This window comes from Saccopteryx leptura, chromosome 3 (assembly GCF_036850995.1).
Source record: "Saccopteryx leptura isolate mSacLep1 chromosome 3, mSacLep1_pri_phased_curated, whole genome shotgun sequence".
Classification (NCBI taxonomy): Eukaryota; Metazoa; Chordata; class Mammalia; order Chiroptera; family Emballonuridae; genus Saccopteryx; species Saccopteryx leptura.
The window spans coordinates 226,636,691-226,651,863 of record NC_089505.1 but is presented as its reverse complement, the minus strand read 5'-3'; the positions used below and the strand labels follow the sequence as shown (position 1 = coordinate 226,651,863).

Sequence of the window (15,173 nt, the reverse complement as noted above, 5' to 3'; positions counted from 1 at the left end):
CCACGTGCGCCTGCGCCTCCCGCGGCCATTTCACCCAGCAGCCCAAGCTAGACTCTGCTCTGCGAAGCGCCTGCGCACGCACGAGCTTCCCAAGCACTGTCGCTCCACCCTCTAGTTGAGTACGCCTGAAACCGCACGTTCCCATCTCTTTCCTCCCCCTCGGACTCTGCACCCCTTTCCTGTGATTCTTCCGCCAAGCAGAAAGCTTATCTTTGGTCGAGAGCTTGTGCACTTGGGAAGCAAATCCAATGGTCGCTTACAGCCCTGGGGTCCGCCGTTCAGTCTTATCTGTGCACCACAGCAATTTTCTTCAGGGCCCTTAAAGTTGATAACCGATTTCGCTGGACTTTTTTGCGTTCCGTGAGGCAACAAATGAGAAGAATGGCTGTGGCGGAGGGATCTTTCGCTTACGTTGTGTGGTAGTTTAACCTAATGGGGGTCGTTGGGGAGTCGGAAGGGGGAGGGCAGAGGGAGGAGGCAGCCAAGGAATTGTTTTTTCCTTTCGCCCCGCCCTGGCCAGACTGACCAATAGCAAGGGGTTGTGTCCCCACGAGTCTCTCTCTTCTCCCCGGTCTGAGCCAATGAGCGGCGTAAGCGGCTCCGAGGGGGCGGGCCGGGGAGGCAGTGCGTGTCTTGTGAGAGCTCTTGAACCAAGTCAGAACCTGAGTCGGCTGGGTGGTTGGAGACAGCGGTCGCTGCGGGTGACTCAGGGAGGCGGGGTAAAAGCGCCGCGGCCTCGGTTGCGGGGAGAGGAAGAAAGGTGAAGAAGCCGAGTCCGCGTCCCCGACGCCCCTGCGCCTCAGGGTGGGGCGAGGGGCGTCTGGAGATCGGGGTCCGGGAAGCGGGGTGTCGGGGCGGGGCAAGTGCGAAACCGTGGGGGACTCGGCCGCCTGGGACAGGCTCTGCATCGGGGCCTTTTCCTTTCTGGGGTGAGGGGCGAACACTTTAAAATCCACTTAAGTCGCAGATAATTCTCCCCTTACTCTCTCTGTGTTTAGGTTGAAGGGTTTGGAAAAGCGAAACTTGGGAGAGCGAGGGTCACGCGGCGCTCGGGCCCGTGTTTGCTGTGGGGGAGGGATCGGGGGGCGGAGAGGGTGCGGTTGGAGCGATCGGGTGAAGTGTCCTCCCTTGGTCCCCGCCGCGGTCTGGGGTCTCGTCCTCCCCTCTCTCTGCCCCCTCCGCCCCCGCCCATCTCCCACCGGCCCCCTACCACCTGCCGCCCCCATTGCATTTTGTTTTTCTGTTTTTGCAGGGAGGAGCTCTTCCTGCAGGCGTGGAAACCATGGTGCTCACGCTCCGAGAAAGTTGGCCAGTGCTGGTGGGGAAGAGATTCCTCAGCCTGGCCGCCGCCGACCGCAGCGACGGCGGCCACGACGGCTGGGACGTGGAGCGCGTCGCCGAGTGGCCCTGGCTGTCCGGGACCATTCGAGCCGTCTCCCACACCGACGTGACCAAGAAGGATCTGAAGGTAAAAACCGGGCCTCGGTCGTCGGACGTTTAGTGGTTACCTTGGTCCCGAGACAGCTAGCACCCTCCTCTCCTTTTGTGAGAAGGGCGATCAGAAAGTTGGCATCTGATCTAAAGGTGCAGAAAACTAGACCTTAAAAGTTTTTGAAATGGTTGTGTAGAGCCGAGGTATATTTGGCCTAGAGCTGCTTGTGTCTAAAAATGGGCTTTAGGGTTGTTTAGACATGCTTCGGTCTTGCCGGCGCTGTGCCCCATTAGGACTGTGATTATTTCTCTGGAGGGGGAGTGGTGTTATTAACGTTAAGTTGGGCTGCTGGGTGACGTTTGGATTTATTAAGAGTTTAGGGCTAGTGTTTGGAAGTGTTTTCAGGTGTCTGTTTGTTTCTTCTTCTTAATTTCTTAACCCAACTTTATAAACTTTTAGTCCTATTAGAAATGAAGTGTGCGTGTAGGGGAGGAGCTTGGTTCTGTTATGCATATTAGGGTGGGTATTTGTCCATATATGGTGCATCAGGGCAGGAGTGGGTTCCTGGTTGTGCATGATTAGTCTGTGGGAGGGTGTAGGGTAGGACCATATATGGAAGAATGGGGTGGAGTTAGCTGTCCCTTATATGGTGTGTTGGAGGAATGGCTTTAAAATATTCCACCTCCGTGTTTAGGGGGTGGGAGAGAAATGAGAGCAAGTGTGGCCAGGGATTTTTAATTGGAACGACACTCAGAACCATTTTCAGTTAGATCTTTTATAAAAGAGATGAATTCTGGTTGTACTCCCTAAAAGTATTGGTTTGAAAGGATTGTCTGGGAACAACCAGTGAGGAAGCTATTGTGCCAACAAAGACTCCGTTGTGCAAAAATAACTGAGAAAAGGTCCCTAACAGACTCTGAAGTGATGATAACAGGAAGGAAGCTTGTCAGAACAGACTCTTCTAACCCTGGTAATAGGTGTTTCAGTATCTTGGTCATCATCTTTGTTTGTTCTTGAAAACTCTGCTCAAATAAGGAAAGCAAGTTTTAGCATCGGCAGCTGAATATGTGTTGATTTCTCAAACAGTTCCTTTGAAATACTTACGAGGTGACCATGCATGCTCAAACCTGTATTGGTCTGCAAAGGATGTGGGAAAAGGATGTGTGGTTCTATATTTTTGAAGCTTACATAGTGTGCCTTGTCTTATGTTGAAAAGGAGTAGTGACCATGTGCCAGAAATCATGCTGAGCACTTCACAGCCATGTTTTTATTTTATTCTTACAGCAGTTCTTTGGGGGTGGGGGTACTAGGTACTAATATTGCTCCATTTTACAGACAAAAATCCTGGGGCTGGGGAAGATTAAGTATCTTGCCTAAGGTCACATACCTAGGAATTGGCATAGCCTGTGTTCTAACCCAGGAAGTTTTGCCTTCTGAGCCCACCCTCTTAATTCTCATACTCCCTAATCAAGGACTGTGCCTTTATGGCTTAAAGGACTCTTGTCATACACTGTGAAGTTTGGTTTTTCTCCCTTCATTGCACCCCTCCTAGCAAACCAGGTATTGGTGTTACAGAAACAGTATAGTGTGGAGCAGAGATGATGGTCAACCTATTTCCTTAGGCTAATAAATGGGCTTTATGTGCTAAATTTCAGTTATAGCTGTTGTGGTTCATTTCAACTGCCAAATAAACTTTTCTCTTGTTCATTTGTTTTTACCTGATTTGAATGGAAACAAGATTTGATTTTAACTTTACAGTCTTTAGTTCTTTCGCAGAGACTAGGTGTTCTCTTTCCCAACAGTGATTAAGGTCCGGTTGGGTTAGGAAAGCAAGAGGTCCTTTATGTGTATACTTTTTATTTCCACATCTCCCTAACCCCCAACCTTCGAGGTGGTGGTAATATCTTCATTTTCAGGATGAGGAAATAGAATTAGGAAAAGGAGTCTTGTTTAGACTTGCATAATGAGTTACTAAGTGATGGAAGGAGGATTTGAGTTTAGGTTTCGTTATGTGTCTTTTGCATTGAACTAAAGTGCCTGACCTGGAGATGATGGGGGATTTTAATTTAAGAACAATTTTTACTTGTATTGGATTTTTGCTTTACTTGCAGACTTTACAACTCAGTCTCACATAGGTATAAATCTTTCTAATCATTACTTATTGCTACCTTCCTTAGTTGAATAGAAGGTGAAGTAATTGGCTTAATTTTAGAGGCATGTTTTATTGATAAAAAATAGAATTTTAAAATGGTAGAACCAAATTGGGCTTGGTGAAATGAAGGCAGGAACTAGGTAACTAAGACAATCCTTAATTACACGTGGATTTAGGGATCTTGAGTTTTGGGGAGTGAGGTAGGACTGGGGACTGAGATGAATATGAATGAAAAAAATTCAAGCACCATGCAACATTTTAATATTAGAAGAACAGTCTGATTGGCTTAGTTAGTTGAGGATGATATTGAGGCCAAGGTTTATTAACATTGTTTTATGTTGAGAGAGACTTTGTAACAACATCACTTACTCAGATACAATATATCGAGACACAGAGAAGTTCAGGTGAAGACATAACATTAAATGCTTATTATGTGGCAAATACTACTTTCTTTCTTCAATCCTCAAAAGTATCTTAGATGATAAACCACATTTTTTAGTGTTAGAAATTGATTCTTAAAGAAGTTAACTTGCCTGACCTGTGGTAGAGCAGTAAATAAAGCATTGACCTGGAATGCTGAGGTCTCGGGTTTGAAACCCTGGGCTTGCTTGGTCAAGACACATATGGAAGTTGATGCTTCCTGCTCCTTCCCCTTTCTCTCTTTCTTTCTCTTTCTTCCTCTCTCTCTCTCTCTCTCTCTTTCTCTCTTCCCTCTCTAAAATGAATAAATTTTTAAGAATCTTAAAAAAAAAAAAGAAGTTAACTTGCCTAAGTTTGCCTCTAGACCTTAAACACTAGGTTTTAATATTCAGGTAGAGTGAAGTTAGAACACTTTATTTTATTGGCCTCTATATCCTTAGCACCTAGAACACTGTTTGGCCTGTAGTGTTTGTCAAAATATTTGAATGAAAAAATGAAGGAATTGTATCATTATTGTCTATGCATGGAAAAGCAGTTTAGAGGAATAATTTAATGATGTAGCAGGGGCATTCTCTTTATCAGAAATAGCAAAATGGGTAGTGAATCATAATTAATAGCCTCTTTTTGAGCTTTGGAGTCAGACAGCATAAATAACATTTTTGTAGTAGAGCAAGAGATTAGGGAGAAAGAACACATTTTGAAATGAGAACTAGTTACATTTGTCAGCTTGCAGGAGCTTGATCAAGTTACTTTAGTTCCCCCTGGATTTAAATTCTTATTGGTATGTCATTTTATAGAAATTTCTGCAGAAGAGCTTTTTGGGGGTAGGGGTGGTATCCTAGAGAATGTCAAACCTCAGACAAAAAAAGGAAACATAGGTGATGTTTATAGGAAACTTGAAAGGATATGTAAGAAAGCTCACAACCTGTTGGTTTTAATTATATTTTGTCATATTTTTTCAAACTAAACTTAAATGTAATTTTTGACCAGTGCAACCTAATACTCCAAAGTCATAAACTAAATTATTTTTAAGAAGCTAAACTGAATTTTCATATCACTCAAAAATTGGAGTATAAAAGAGAGATCCTGTTTAAATTTTGGTTTAGGGCTGATTATAAGTTTTATAGATAGCAATCTGGTAAGAATTGTGGTGTTGCTGAAGTTTTGTGAAACCCTTTAAGATGTTAATTCTTTGCTTTTTTTGCTGAATAGATGTTAGGTCAGGGGTCGGGAACCTATGGCTCGCAAGCCAGATGTGGCTCTTTTGATGGCTCCATCTGGCACACAGGCAAATCTTTAATAAAAAAATAATGTTAAAAATATAAAACATTCTCATGCATTACAATCCATTCATTTCCTACTGCTCATGTTCATGGTTGCGGGTGGCTGAAGCCAATCACAGCTGTCCTCTGGGACAACACCAAATTTTTATTGGATAATGCTTAATGTACACGGGGTGTTGTATGGCTCTCATGGAATTACATTTTAAAACATGTGGCGTTCATGGCTCTCTCAGCCAAAAAGGTTCCTGACCTCTGTGTTAGGTAATCATATTGATGATCCTCTCTCCCTCATTCCTAACTGAAGGAGTTAAACCCTGACAACTTAGCATTTGAATTACCACAGAGGTCTTAAAACTACCTAGTCTCTTTGCCAGATAGTTTATATACATTGTCTTTAAAATTTACCTAATAATTCAGTGAGGGTGGGTATTAGTATTTGTATTTTGAAGCTAGCAAAACATGAGTCAGAGAAATTAGATTTAAACAAGAGTTCTTAACCTGGGGTGTAGTTTAATTGGTTTCCTTTGTAATTCTATGTATTTTATTTCATACATATATCTAAATTCGTTCTAAGAAAACTTCAGCATAGCTGGAAGTCAAACCCAGATTTCTCTAATTCTGAAATTTGTATATACTCACTCTTTTTACACCACTCTGATGGGAATACTGTCATCCAAAGCTAGCTTGGGTTTGAAGTTGGTTGATGTGTGTGATGTAGGGCAGAAGAGATGACTGAGGACCTGTGGCTCTGGAAATAGAAGCAAAGGAGGATGGACAGTTTCAGTCTTTGAACACTTTTGTGAAGGACCATTTGGCTGGTTATACAGTAGTGATGGATAGAATACATACAGCACCAAAGAGAGAGTACGTGGAGTCTTATTACATAGTAGGTGTTCACATATTTGCACTTATTCTCTAATAACTGTAAGGTTAAAAACCTACCATACCAAAAAGATATGCAGCTTCTTGGGGGAAGTTGCTTGGGAATTTAGTGATGTACATTTTGTTATTGTGGGGGGAAGGTAGTGTAAGAGCCTAATTCAGAGAGAAATTCATTCAACAAGTATTTGAGTACTGACTTAGGACTGGATACCAGTGAAACACAGTGGTGTGAGTAAAAGCAGACACTGGCTTTGACCAATTAGGATTTATAATATGTCAATTAGGTAACCACAAGTAAATAATTCAAACTGTGGCTAAGTGATGGTAAGAAAAAGCACAGGGTTTGAGTACAGTTAGCAAGGGGACCTCTTTGGGGAGAATGAGGGACTCCTTGGTGAGGGAAGACTTCTTTGGGGAAAGGATTTTTGAATTTGGTTCTGACAGATAATGGAAGTTAACTAAACTTTTTTTCCATCAAAAATTGAAAAGGGAGATATTGTCTGTGAAAGTATGAGCAGTATTGATAGCTTTATTAACTAATTCTTTGAAACTAAAAATGAGAAGCTTCTAGTTAAGAGGATTTTAAATCAAATAGAAATAGTGATAATTACATCAAATATTGAGGAAGTTTATTGTATATTTAAAATACAAAAAAGGTTTGTTTTTTTAAGGTTTAGAACAAATTAATAGGTAGTGTGTTCATAATGGGTTAAGCAAGCTAGGGTGTTTTGAAACATTATATGACCTTTAAGGTTTTGTAAATGAATTCTCTTCTGGGGCAGTGACCCACTTTGAACTGAATTATTTTTTTATGTCTTAAAATATTTATACAAATTGTGAGGATTTTAGCTTTAGAGTTAAAATGTATTTTGCATTTTAAAAGCAGAAAACTTGACAATTACTTGGAAAATATTTCAAAGGTAGTTTAATTTTCATATAAGAAGCTAGAGTTAGTTTTGGAAAACTCTGGGGTTATTTATCCAATTACTTGTTTTTCTATTTAGCAAAGTAGTCCTAGATTCTGAGATAAATTTCCCAGGTTATTCCATTAAAAGGGATTTCTGAGGATGTGCCATTTATGTGGCCTCGTCCTGAACTAAGGGAATTCAAAAGCAAATGATGGATTGTGGTCATGGGGAGTCATCTTAAGCCCACCACGCACAGTGTCAACATAAATTTACAATGCCATGCAGTTAGTATTTCTTTTAAACTATGTCTTTCAGTTCCCTAAACTCCATTGTCTAACATATCTAAACACCTACATGGATGTTCTGTGCTTGGTGGGCTTCTGAGAGGTGACTTTGGGGGTAAAGTCTAACCCTCAAAGTCCTTGACTTCTGCTTCCCAGAGTGGTTTGGGAGCAAAAGCTTGATCCATGTCTGTTTAGTTTATTGTGTGAGGAGAAGTAAGGGAGCAGGAAAAGGGAATAGCATATTCAGATATTTCAGTAGAATAATAGGGGTATAATTTAACTTGGGTATTTTTTTCTGGTTATTTTTGTTAATTAAAACTACTTTTTCCCATTCTGTTTGTCTAGGTGTGTGTGGAGTTTGATGGAGAATCTTGGAGGAAGAGACGATGGATAGAAGTCTATGGCCTTCTAACGAGAGCATTTTTAGTAGAGCATAACTTGGTTTTGGCCGAACGAAAGTGTCCTGAAACTTCTGAAGGAATTGTACAGTGGCCTGCAATAGTGAGTAAAAACTCGAGCTTGTCAAACTCAGTGAGAAGAGAGTATTTTATCCATGTCAGTGTAGATGAGTCAGAAGGGCACCCTGGATCTGCTTCAGCCCTGCTAGGAGATCCTGGACCCTTACCTTCTTGGGCAGTGGTTCTCAACCTTTCTAATGCCGTGACCCCACAATACAGTTCCTCATGTTGCGGTGACCCCAAACCAAAAAATAATTTTGGTGGCTACTTCATAACTATAATTTTGCTACAGTTATGATTCGGAATGTAAATACCTGATATGCATTATGTATTCTCATTGCTACAAATCAAACATAATTTAAACATAGTGATTAATCACAAAAACAATATTTAATTATATATTGAGAAATATTTATTACTAATGGACCTCCTTACCTAGTGTATTGGGGCTACCATTCCGTAAATAGCTGCTTAACTAATGGATCTGTTTTTTTTCCAGATTAGTGGCAAGTTTTCTATATAGAACAGTGTGAACTACGTCATAGGATACACTGCAGTTTCTGCACAGCATGGTATCTTTCAGGGCTCCTTCACACTATAAAGCAGCGGTTTCTGCGGTGGAATCCACATCTCACTTACTTCAATGGGAGACCCGTGGATTCCGCAGAAGAGAGATCCCCTGTACGGCAGAAATGCAGTTCCGACACATTTCTTCCTCTCCTATTCAAGTCAATGGGAGGCCGCAGCAGGTTCCGCTCAAATATAGAGCATGTTGCTTAATTTTTTCCACGCTAGAACTTCTCCTAGAGCAGAAAAATTCCAAAGGTGGAATCTGCCACCCCCAATAGACTGAAAGAGGCCTCACACTGAGGAATCTGCTGTACGGATTCTGCAGTGTAAAAGATCTGCCTCCTATAGAAGTCTACTGGGGGTGGCGGATTCTACCTTTGGAATTTTTCTGCTCTAGGAGAAGTTCTAGCATGGAAAAAATTAAGCAACATGCTCTATATTTGAGCGGAACCTGCTGCGGCCTCCCATTGACTTGAATAGGAGAGGAAGAAATGTGTCGGAAACTGTCATTTCTCCGCCTCTTATTGAAATCAAAAGGAGTCTGAGGAGGATTGTGTGGTAACCCGAGATTCGAGATTCTCGGGAGCTCTCTTCCACAAAATCCACCTTACTCCCAATGAAATCAATAGGAGGCGGATTCAATGCCGGAAACCGCTGATTTCAGCAGTTTTCCTCATTCAGAATATGAGAAAATAGTGGGAGACATGGGAGATAAATTATACATTGGGGAACAGTGTGAACTACATCTTATAGTGGTCTCTTATAGTATAAGACCGATGTAGTTCACACTGTGTAAATGTATAGTGCTTTGTGTAAGTGTAAGCTGCTTTGTGTACTGTGTAATGATTACACACAAAGCACCTTACACTTATACAGTATTGTGTGTATGGTGTGTGTACTGTTTTTACATTATTAACCTTTTTTACACCAGCAGGCTATCTCGCAGGCTCTCTTGGCTCTCCGCCTCTTGCCTTTCTGCCTCCTAGGCTTCTGTCCTCCAGCGCTTGCTGCACCCGCCCACTGATGACGTCAGCAAGCGCCGGACACACGTAATGCGCTGCTATGGACTGTGGAGCGTTCCCCCTGCTTCCCCCGCCCCTTAGGCCCTGGACGGATGATGCAATCACGTCTGCGCATGACCGCAGGCATTCAATTTGGAACGCACGTCCATAACGGTGTGCGTTCAAGCTGAATAGCACTGCTGCAGACGGTAGCATGGCTTCTCAGCGGCTAAAGCCATCGGGAAATATGTATTTTCCCGATGGCTTTAGGCAACCCCTGTGTTTTGGTCATTCGACCCCCAATGGGGTCGTGACCCACAGGTTGAGAACCGCTGTCTTGGGCCTCACTTTCTTCACTTGAAAACGGGATGGAGTCAATGTGGGGAATGTTTAAGGCAGAGGTCAGAAAGTAGCAGACATATATAGACATACAGATCTTTTTGGTTTGACCCTCAAAGTGTTTTAAGAAAATTTAAAGTAGTCGTCTAATTATAAGAATGTGTACAGAGTATATCTAAAACTCTAGATTTCTAATTTCTCTTGAAAAAACTACGATATGGCAGAACTGGAGCCCTTTGGCAATTCTTCATCACAACAATTAGCTAGAACTGAATAATAGCTGTTGCCTGGCCCTAGAAGTGTTTCCGGTCTTGGTCTCCTGTTCTCTAAGTTTCCCTCTGGCTCATAACATTGTGTGACTCTCGAGATACTGACAGTGGGATATAATTGTGCCATTTTTACATTGTTCAGAGTTTAGGAGACATGAGCTGGAGCCTGAAGGCAAAAGGGCCAGATTTGAATAGTTGGGAAGGCTGGGAGGATGGTTGAAAGGCTGACTAGATTGTGAAAGGCCTTGTATGCTGTGCTAGCTAACTTAAGATTTTACCCATGGGTGGGTGAGAAGAGCTTCTACAGGTTTTCGAGAGAGGTAAGATTTTGGTTAAAGTTGTCTTTTGCTCTTTATATTTTTTCTCCCATCTATTAAGAATTCACTAAAAATATAGCCCAGCTTCTCTAGGAAAATACACATACACATAAATTTTTGCATGAATTTTGGGGAAGCCATGCAACTCTGGGCTCAGACATACATGGTAATGACTCCCAAATGTGTATCTGGTTTAAATTATTAATTGTATAAAAATTATGTGATCTTACTGTGGTTGCATGAATAGTTGTTAATGATATACTTGCTGTGAATAGAAAACTTAGTAGCTTTATCTCTTCCTGTGTATGTGGAATATTACCAGTTCCCATTTTCAGAATTATGCTGACAGCAGTTATGATGCCAAAATACTTTCTTTTGTTTTGTTTCAGGTATACAAATCTCTGTTGGACAAAGCTGGTTTGGGATCCATAACTTCCATTCGTTTTCTAGGAGATCAGCAAAGAATATTTATTTCTAAAGACCTTCTGAAGCCTATACAGGTATAACACAGAAACAATATTAAATCCTGAAAATAGGAGGGAAAATCCTCCTTGATATGAAAACTAAAATAATTCAGGTATCTAACAGAAAAGAAGCCATCCTATCAACAGTTAGTTGTTAGACATTATTCCTCAGTGTTAGTCTTTCGGTTGGTGTCCTCCTATGAAGTCGGAAGAACAAAGGTACTATAATTACTGATATGTTTGTATGGCAACACCTGGGTGGTACGAAAATAACTTTTAAAAGGTGATTGACTATTCATCTCTACGTATACATATATATATCTATAGATATATATACACACATATACGTCAGTCCTCATTAGTTGTGGATTTTATATTTGCAGATTTGCCTACTTGCTAAAATATATTGGTAACACCCAAATCTATATTTTGGTGCTTTCACAGACATGTACAAGTGTCATAATTTGAGCTGTCCGACACATGTTCCCAGCTGCAGTCAAATAAGAGGACATTCTGCCTTCTTGTTTCATCTCTCATAGTGTAAAAAAGTCGATTTTTGAGACCCGCTTAGGGCTGAATTTTAGGGCTTTTTTGTTGATAATTTCATTGTTTAAAATGGCCCTCAAGGCCTGACCTGTGGTGGCGCAGTGGATAAAGCGTTGACCTGGAAATGCTGAGGTCGCTGGTTGGAAACCCTGGGCTTGCCTGGTCAAGGCACATATGGGAGTTGATGCTTCTAGCTCCTCCCCTCTGTCTCTCTCTCCTTTCTGTCTCTCTCTGTCTCTCCTCTCTAAAATGAATAAATAAAAAAAAAAAAAAAAACCCTCAAAAGTAGTGCTAAAGTGTTATCTAGTGTTCCTAGAGTACAAGAAGGCTATGATTTGTCTTGGGGAGAAAACACATGTTAATCTGTTGGTCGTGGTTTCCAGGTTAATAATGCAGTAATATATACTTACTTAATGATGTGTATTTCAACAAAATCACACAAAAAACAAAGTTACATATTGATTGGTTGATGAAAATGTTGTCACGGAAGGCTTGAAGGAACCTAACTCAATCTTTCCCTTAGGAGCAGTGGTTTAATATTCACTAATTCATTGTTTGTGGTGACTTAATAGAATGTAACTACCATGAATAATGAGAACCACGTGTGAGTGTGTGTATATTCTTTCCAGTTATCTTATAAAACTCCCACCATTTTCTACACAACATTTAGGTTCGTGGGTATTGTTCATATGTGATTATTTTCTTTATTATGAGAATGTTGAGATGGAAGGGGAAGAACACACAGATTAATTTATCTCCACAAACCACTACCTTGGGAATAATGTTAATCTTATAGTAACATTCATCTTTTAGTTGTCATTTATAAAGCTTTAATAATCTCCTTTACCTGCATCTATTCTCTGACCTATAGAACAATTAAACCTGTTTATTTGCTTGAGGGCAAATGTTTCTAGTGTTGACCCTTATTGGAAAACCCAGAGCACTGGCTTTTTTTCTCTACTCAAGTCTCACTTTTATTTTCATGTCCTGGAAGTGAGTGAAAACAAAGTTCATACTTATTTTATAGTATTTAAGTAATTGGAACAGAGAAAGATGCTTTTACTTAATTTCAGATGCAAGTTACCTTTATTTGTCAGATAAGACATCTTGATATTTTTCCTGCCTTAAAAGAAGGAATAACCTGCTCTTAAGGCTCTTAAGGACCAAGGAACATATAGCAGGGGCTGAGGCTATCTTGCTTTACTAAGTGATAAGAGTAGTTTTTACTTCTTAGCATCATTTTCTGCTAGACAGTTCTGTTTTACATCTTCCATGTGTTCAAGGTTTTCCATTAAAGTAGGACTCATAATTTGGTTTATTGAAATTGATAAAGAAAACTCTTGATCAGTAACTTTATTTATTCTCAGGGAGATGCACTGTGGCCTATCAGTGTGAATATTATTAATATACTATTAATTTAAGGAGACTATTATGTATGCTCTTGACTTTGGTTGATGATAATAGTGGTTAAAGTTTAGTGCCTCAAGGCATTCCCTTGTTGGTATGAATGATCACATCAGGCTTTTACTGTATGAAACTCTGTGGGGGATGTGATTACCAGGAGGATGCTTGCCCTAAAAAATGCACAAAGAACCTGAAAATCATTTGCTATAGGCAACAGTTAGAATGAAAACTTAAGGTCTGCCTTTTGGACTTAATTTGGCTCAGTTATCTGTAGTTAAGGAAAAAGACAAAGTATCCAGGTCAACTCAATGGCACTTTTTTTTTTTTTTGTATTTTTCTGAAGCTGGAAACAGGGAGAGACAGACTCCCGCATGCGCCAGACCGGGATCCACCCGGCACGCCCACCAGTGGCAATGCTCTGCCCACCAGGGGGCAATGCTCTGCCCGTCCAGGGCGTCGCTCTGTTGCGACCAGAGCCACTCTAGTGCCTGGGGCAGAGGCCAAGGAGCCATCCCCAGCGCCTGGGCCATCTTTGCTCCAATGGAGCCTCGGCTGCGGGAGGGGAAGAGAGAGAGAGAAAGGAGAGGGGGAGGAGTGGAGAAGCAAATGGGCGCTTCTCCTGTGTGCCCTGGCCGGGAATCGAACCCGGGACTTCTGCACACCAGGCCGACGCTCTACCACCGAGCCAACCGGCCAGGGCCTCACTGGCACTTGATGAACCCTAAAATTCTCCTAGGCAGAGTAGAATTATTTTACCTTAGTTAAGAGCCCTTTCTGGCTTTCCCCATTGTGCTGTTTTATGTTGTAATAGGAGGGTCACATTTAGAATTTTTGAAATTGCAGTAGGATGAGGGGAAAAACCCCACACATGACCCATTCTGATAATTAATGTTGAGCTCTTTGAAGACTGTAGGTTGTCTAATGTTACTTGCATTTTCTTAGAATGACCTCTAAAATATTATTCTTTCTAATGGGAGAGATGGATAAATTATTTTTGGCCACTGTGGCAGAAAAGCATGAATGCCTGGTACTAGACTGGCTTCTGTGGTACATAGTTTGGGTTTGGCAGGTTATTCCCATAGACAGTTTATGTATACATTTATCATAACTGAGTATATGCACAAAACCAGAAGACTATGGAATAAGTGCCCAAAATGGAGCTGCTGCCAAGAACTATTTCAAAACTGGTTCGGTGAAGATTTAGGCTGTTCATTCAGGTTTTGTCACCACCACCCTCGACCCCTTTACAGTTTGTAAAGAAGAATGCATTTGGAATTCTAGTTAGGTTAAATGAATCTGTGTGAAATGATTTGCTCAAAACAGCAATATCAGTGAGTTGACAGAGATCTCTGTTTCTCTGTGTTTTGCCCCTTGATTTGGATCTGATGTTCCTAATCCCTAGGGCTTGAGATACAGTGTTTTGGACATGGATTCACGTGCTAGTTTGTTTGCTTATTATGTTTCCCATAGCCAAAGTTATATCATATTTTAAATTATGCTTTGAGCTACTCTTAGTATTTGTCATGCTCTTCTTATCTTGGGGTAATTTTACTTCAGTCTGCCTTATACCTGTGATCATTAGATGGTTTCCTACTATGACCTGTCCAGTTCATTGGTGCCGTCAAATGGCTAATTGACACCACTTTAACCCCTCTGAGTAAACTGATTGAAATATACACTGGAATTTCAACAGCTCATCTTATTTATCTTCAAATGTAATGATCTTCCCTTTCTCAGGATGTAAACAACCTTCGACTTTCCCTTATGGATAACCAAGAAGTCAGTAAAGAATTTCAAGCTCTGATTGTGAAACATTTAGATGAAAGCCATCTTCTACAAGGTATGTGGGTAATGAGTTTACGAATGATTAGCTTCTAAGAACCTGTGTTTGAGCCCTTCTCACTTGTTCTCTTAGTGAAGTTTCTAATTGTTTAGAAATTTCTTTGCTGCTTTCCCCATGCAACTAGATGATTGAAGGACTTTATATATTCTATAATATATTCTAAAACCTCTGAAATCTGGACAGTTCAGGGATTATGTGAAAACTAAAAGTAAAGTAGATATTTTAAAAGTTCAGCTATCTTTGGACATGGAATTTGATGTGGTTGGAATTTCAGTCTTTATAAAATTGATAAAATATTAATTTGGTTATTCTGAGCTTCCCATTTACTGTTAAGTGAGTTTCTTGGTCAGTTTCACAATCTACGTCTTTTATCAGACTTAGCGGTTCTGTTAGGGTTCCTGAATTTGGATCTCCTAAAACTCTTCCCAGGACATGAGTTAGGTCTCAGTGACTTTTCTGATATTATTTAATCTGCTACAAATGCTACAATAAATATATTGCCACTCTTAAGATAAAGCAATAGGAAAATGGAGCTTCAAAACAAAAAGTTTCAATTTTCTTTTAGTTTTGTGGAAATGTCTGTCTTGTTCATAGAAATACC

General features: G+C 40.8%; 1 protein-coding gene across 3 annotated transcripts in view; it reads left to right on the top strand.

Annotated features, from left to right (window-relative positions):
* Window positions 1-635: 635 nt before the first annotated feature.
* The window catches only part of KDM3A (lysine demethylase 3A), a 71,316-nt gene continuing 56,778 nt past the window's right edge, over window positions 636-15,173 (top strand). For 2 of the 3 annotated variants that reach the window (XM_066377762.1, XM_066377759.1), the window contains exons 1-5: window positions 636-760; window positions 1,253-1,468; window positions 7,707-7,862; window positions 10,705-10,815; window positions 14,467-14,569. In XM_066377762.1, the coding sequence (XP_066233859.1) occupies window positions 1,283-1,468; window positions 7,707-7,862; window positions 10,705-10,815; window positions 14,467-14,569 (556 nt within the window). In that variant the 5' untranslated portion in view covers window positions 636-760; window positions 1,253-1,282. The other variant, XM_066377761.1, reaches the window with a different exon arrangement.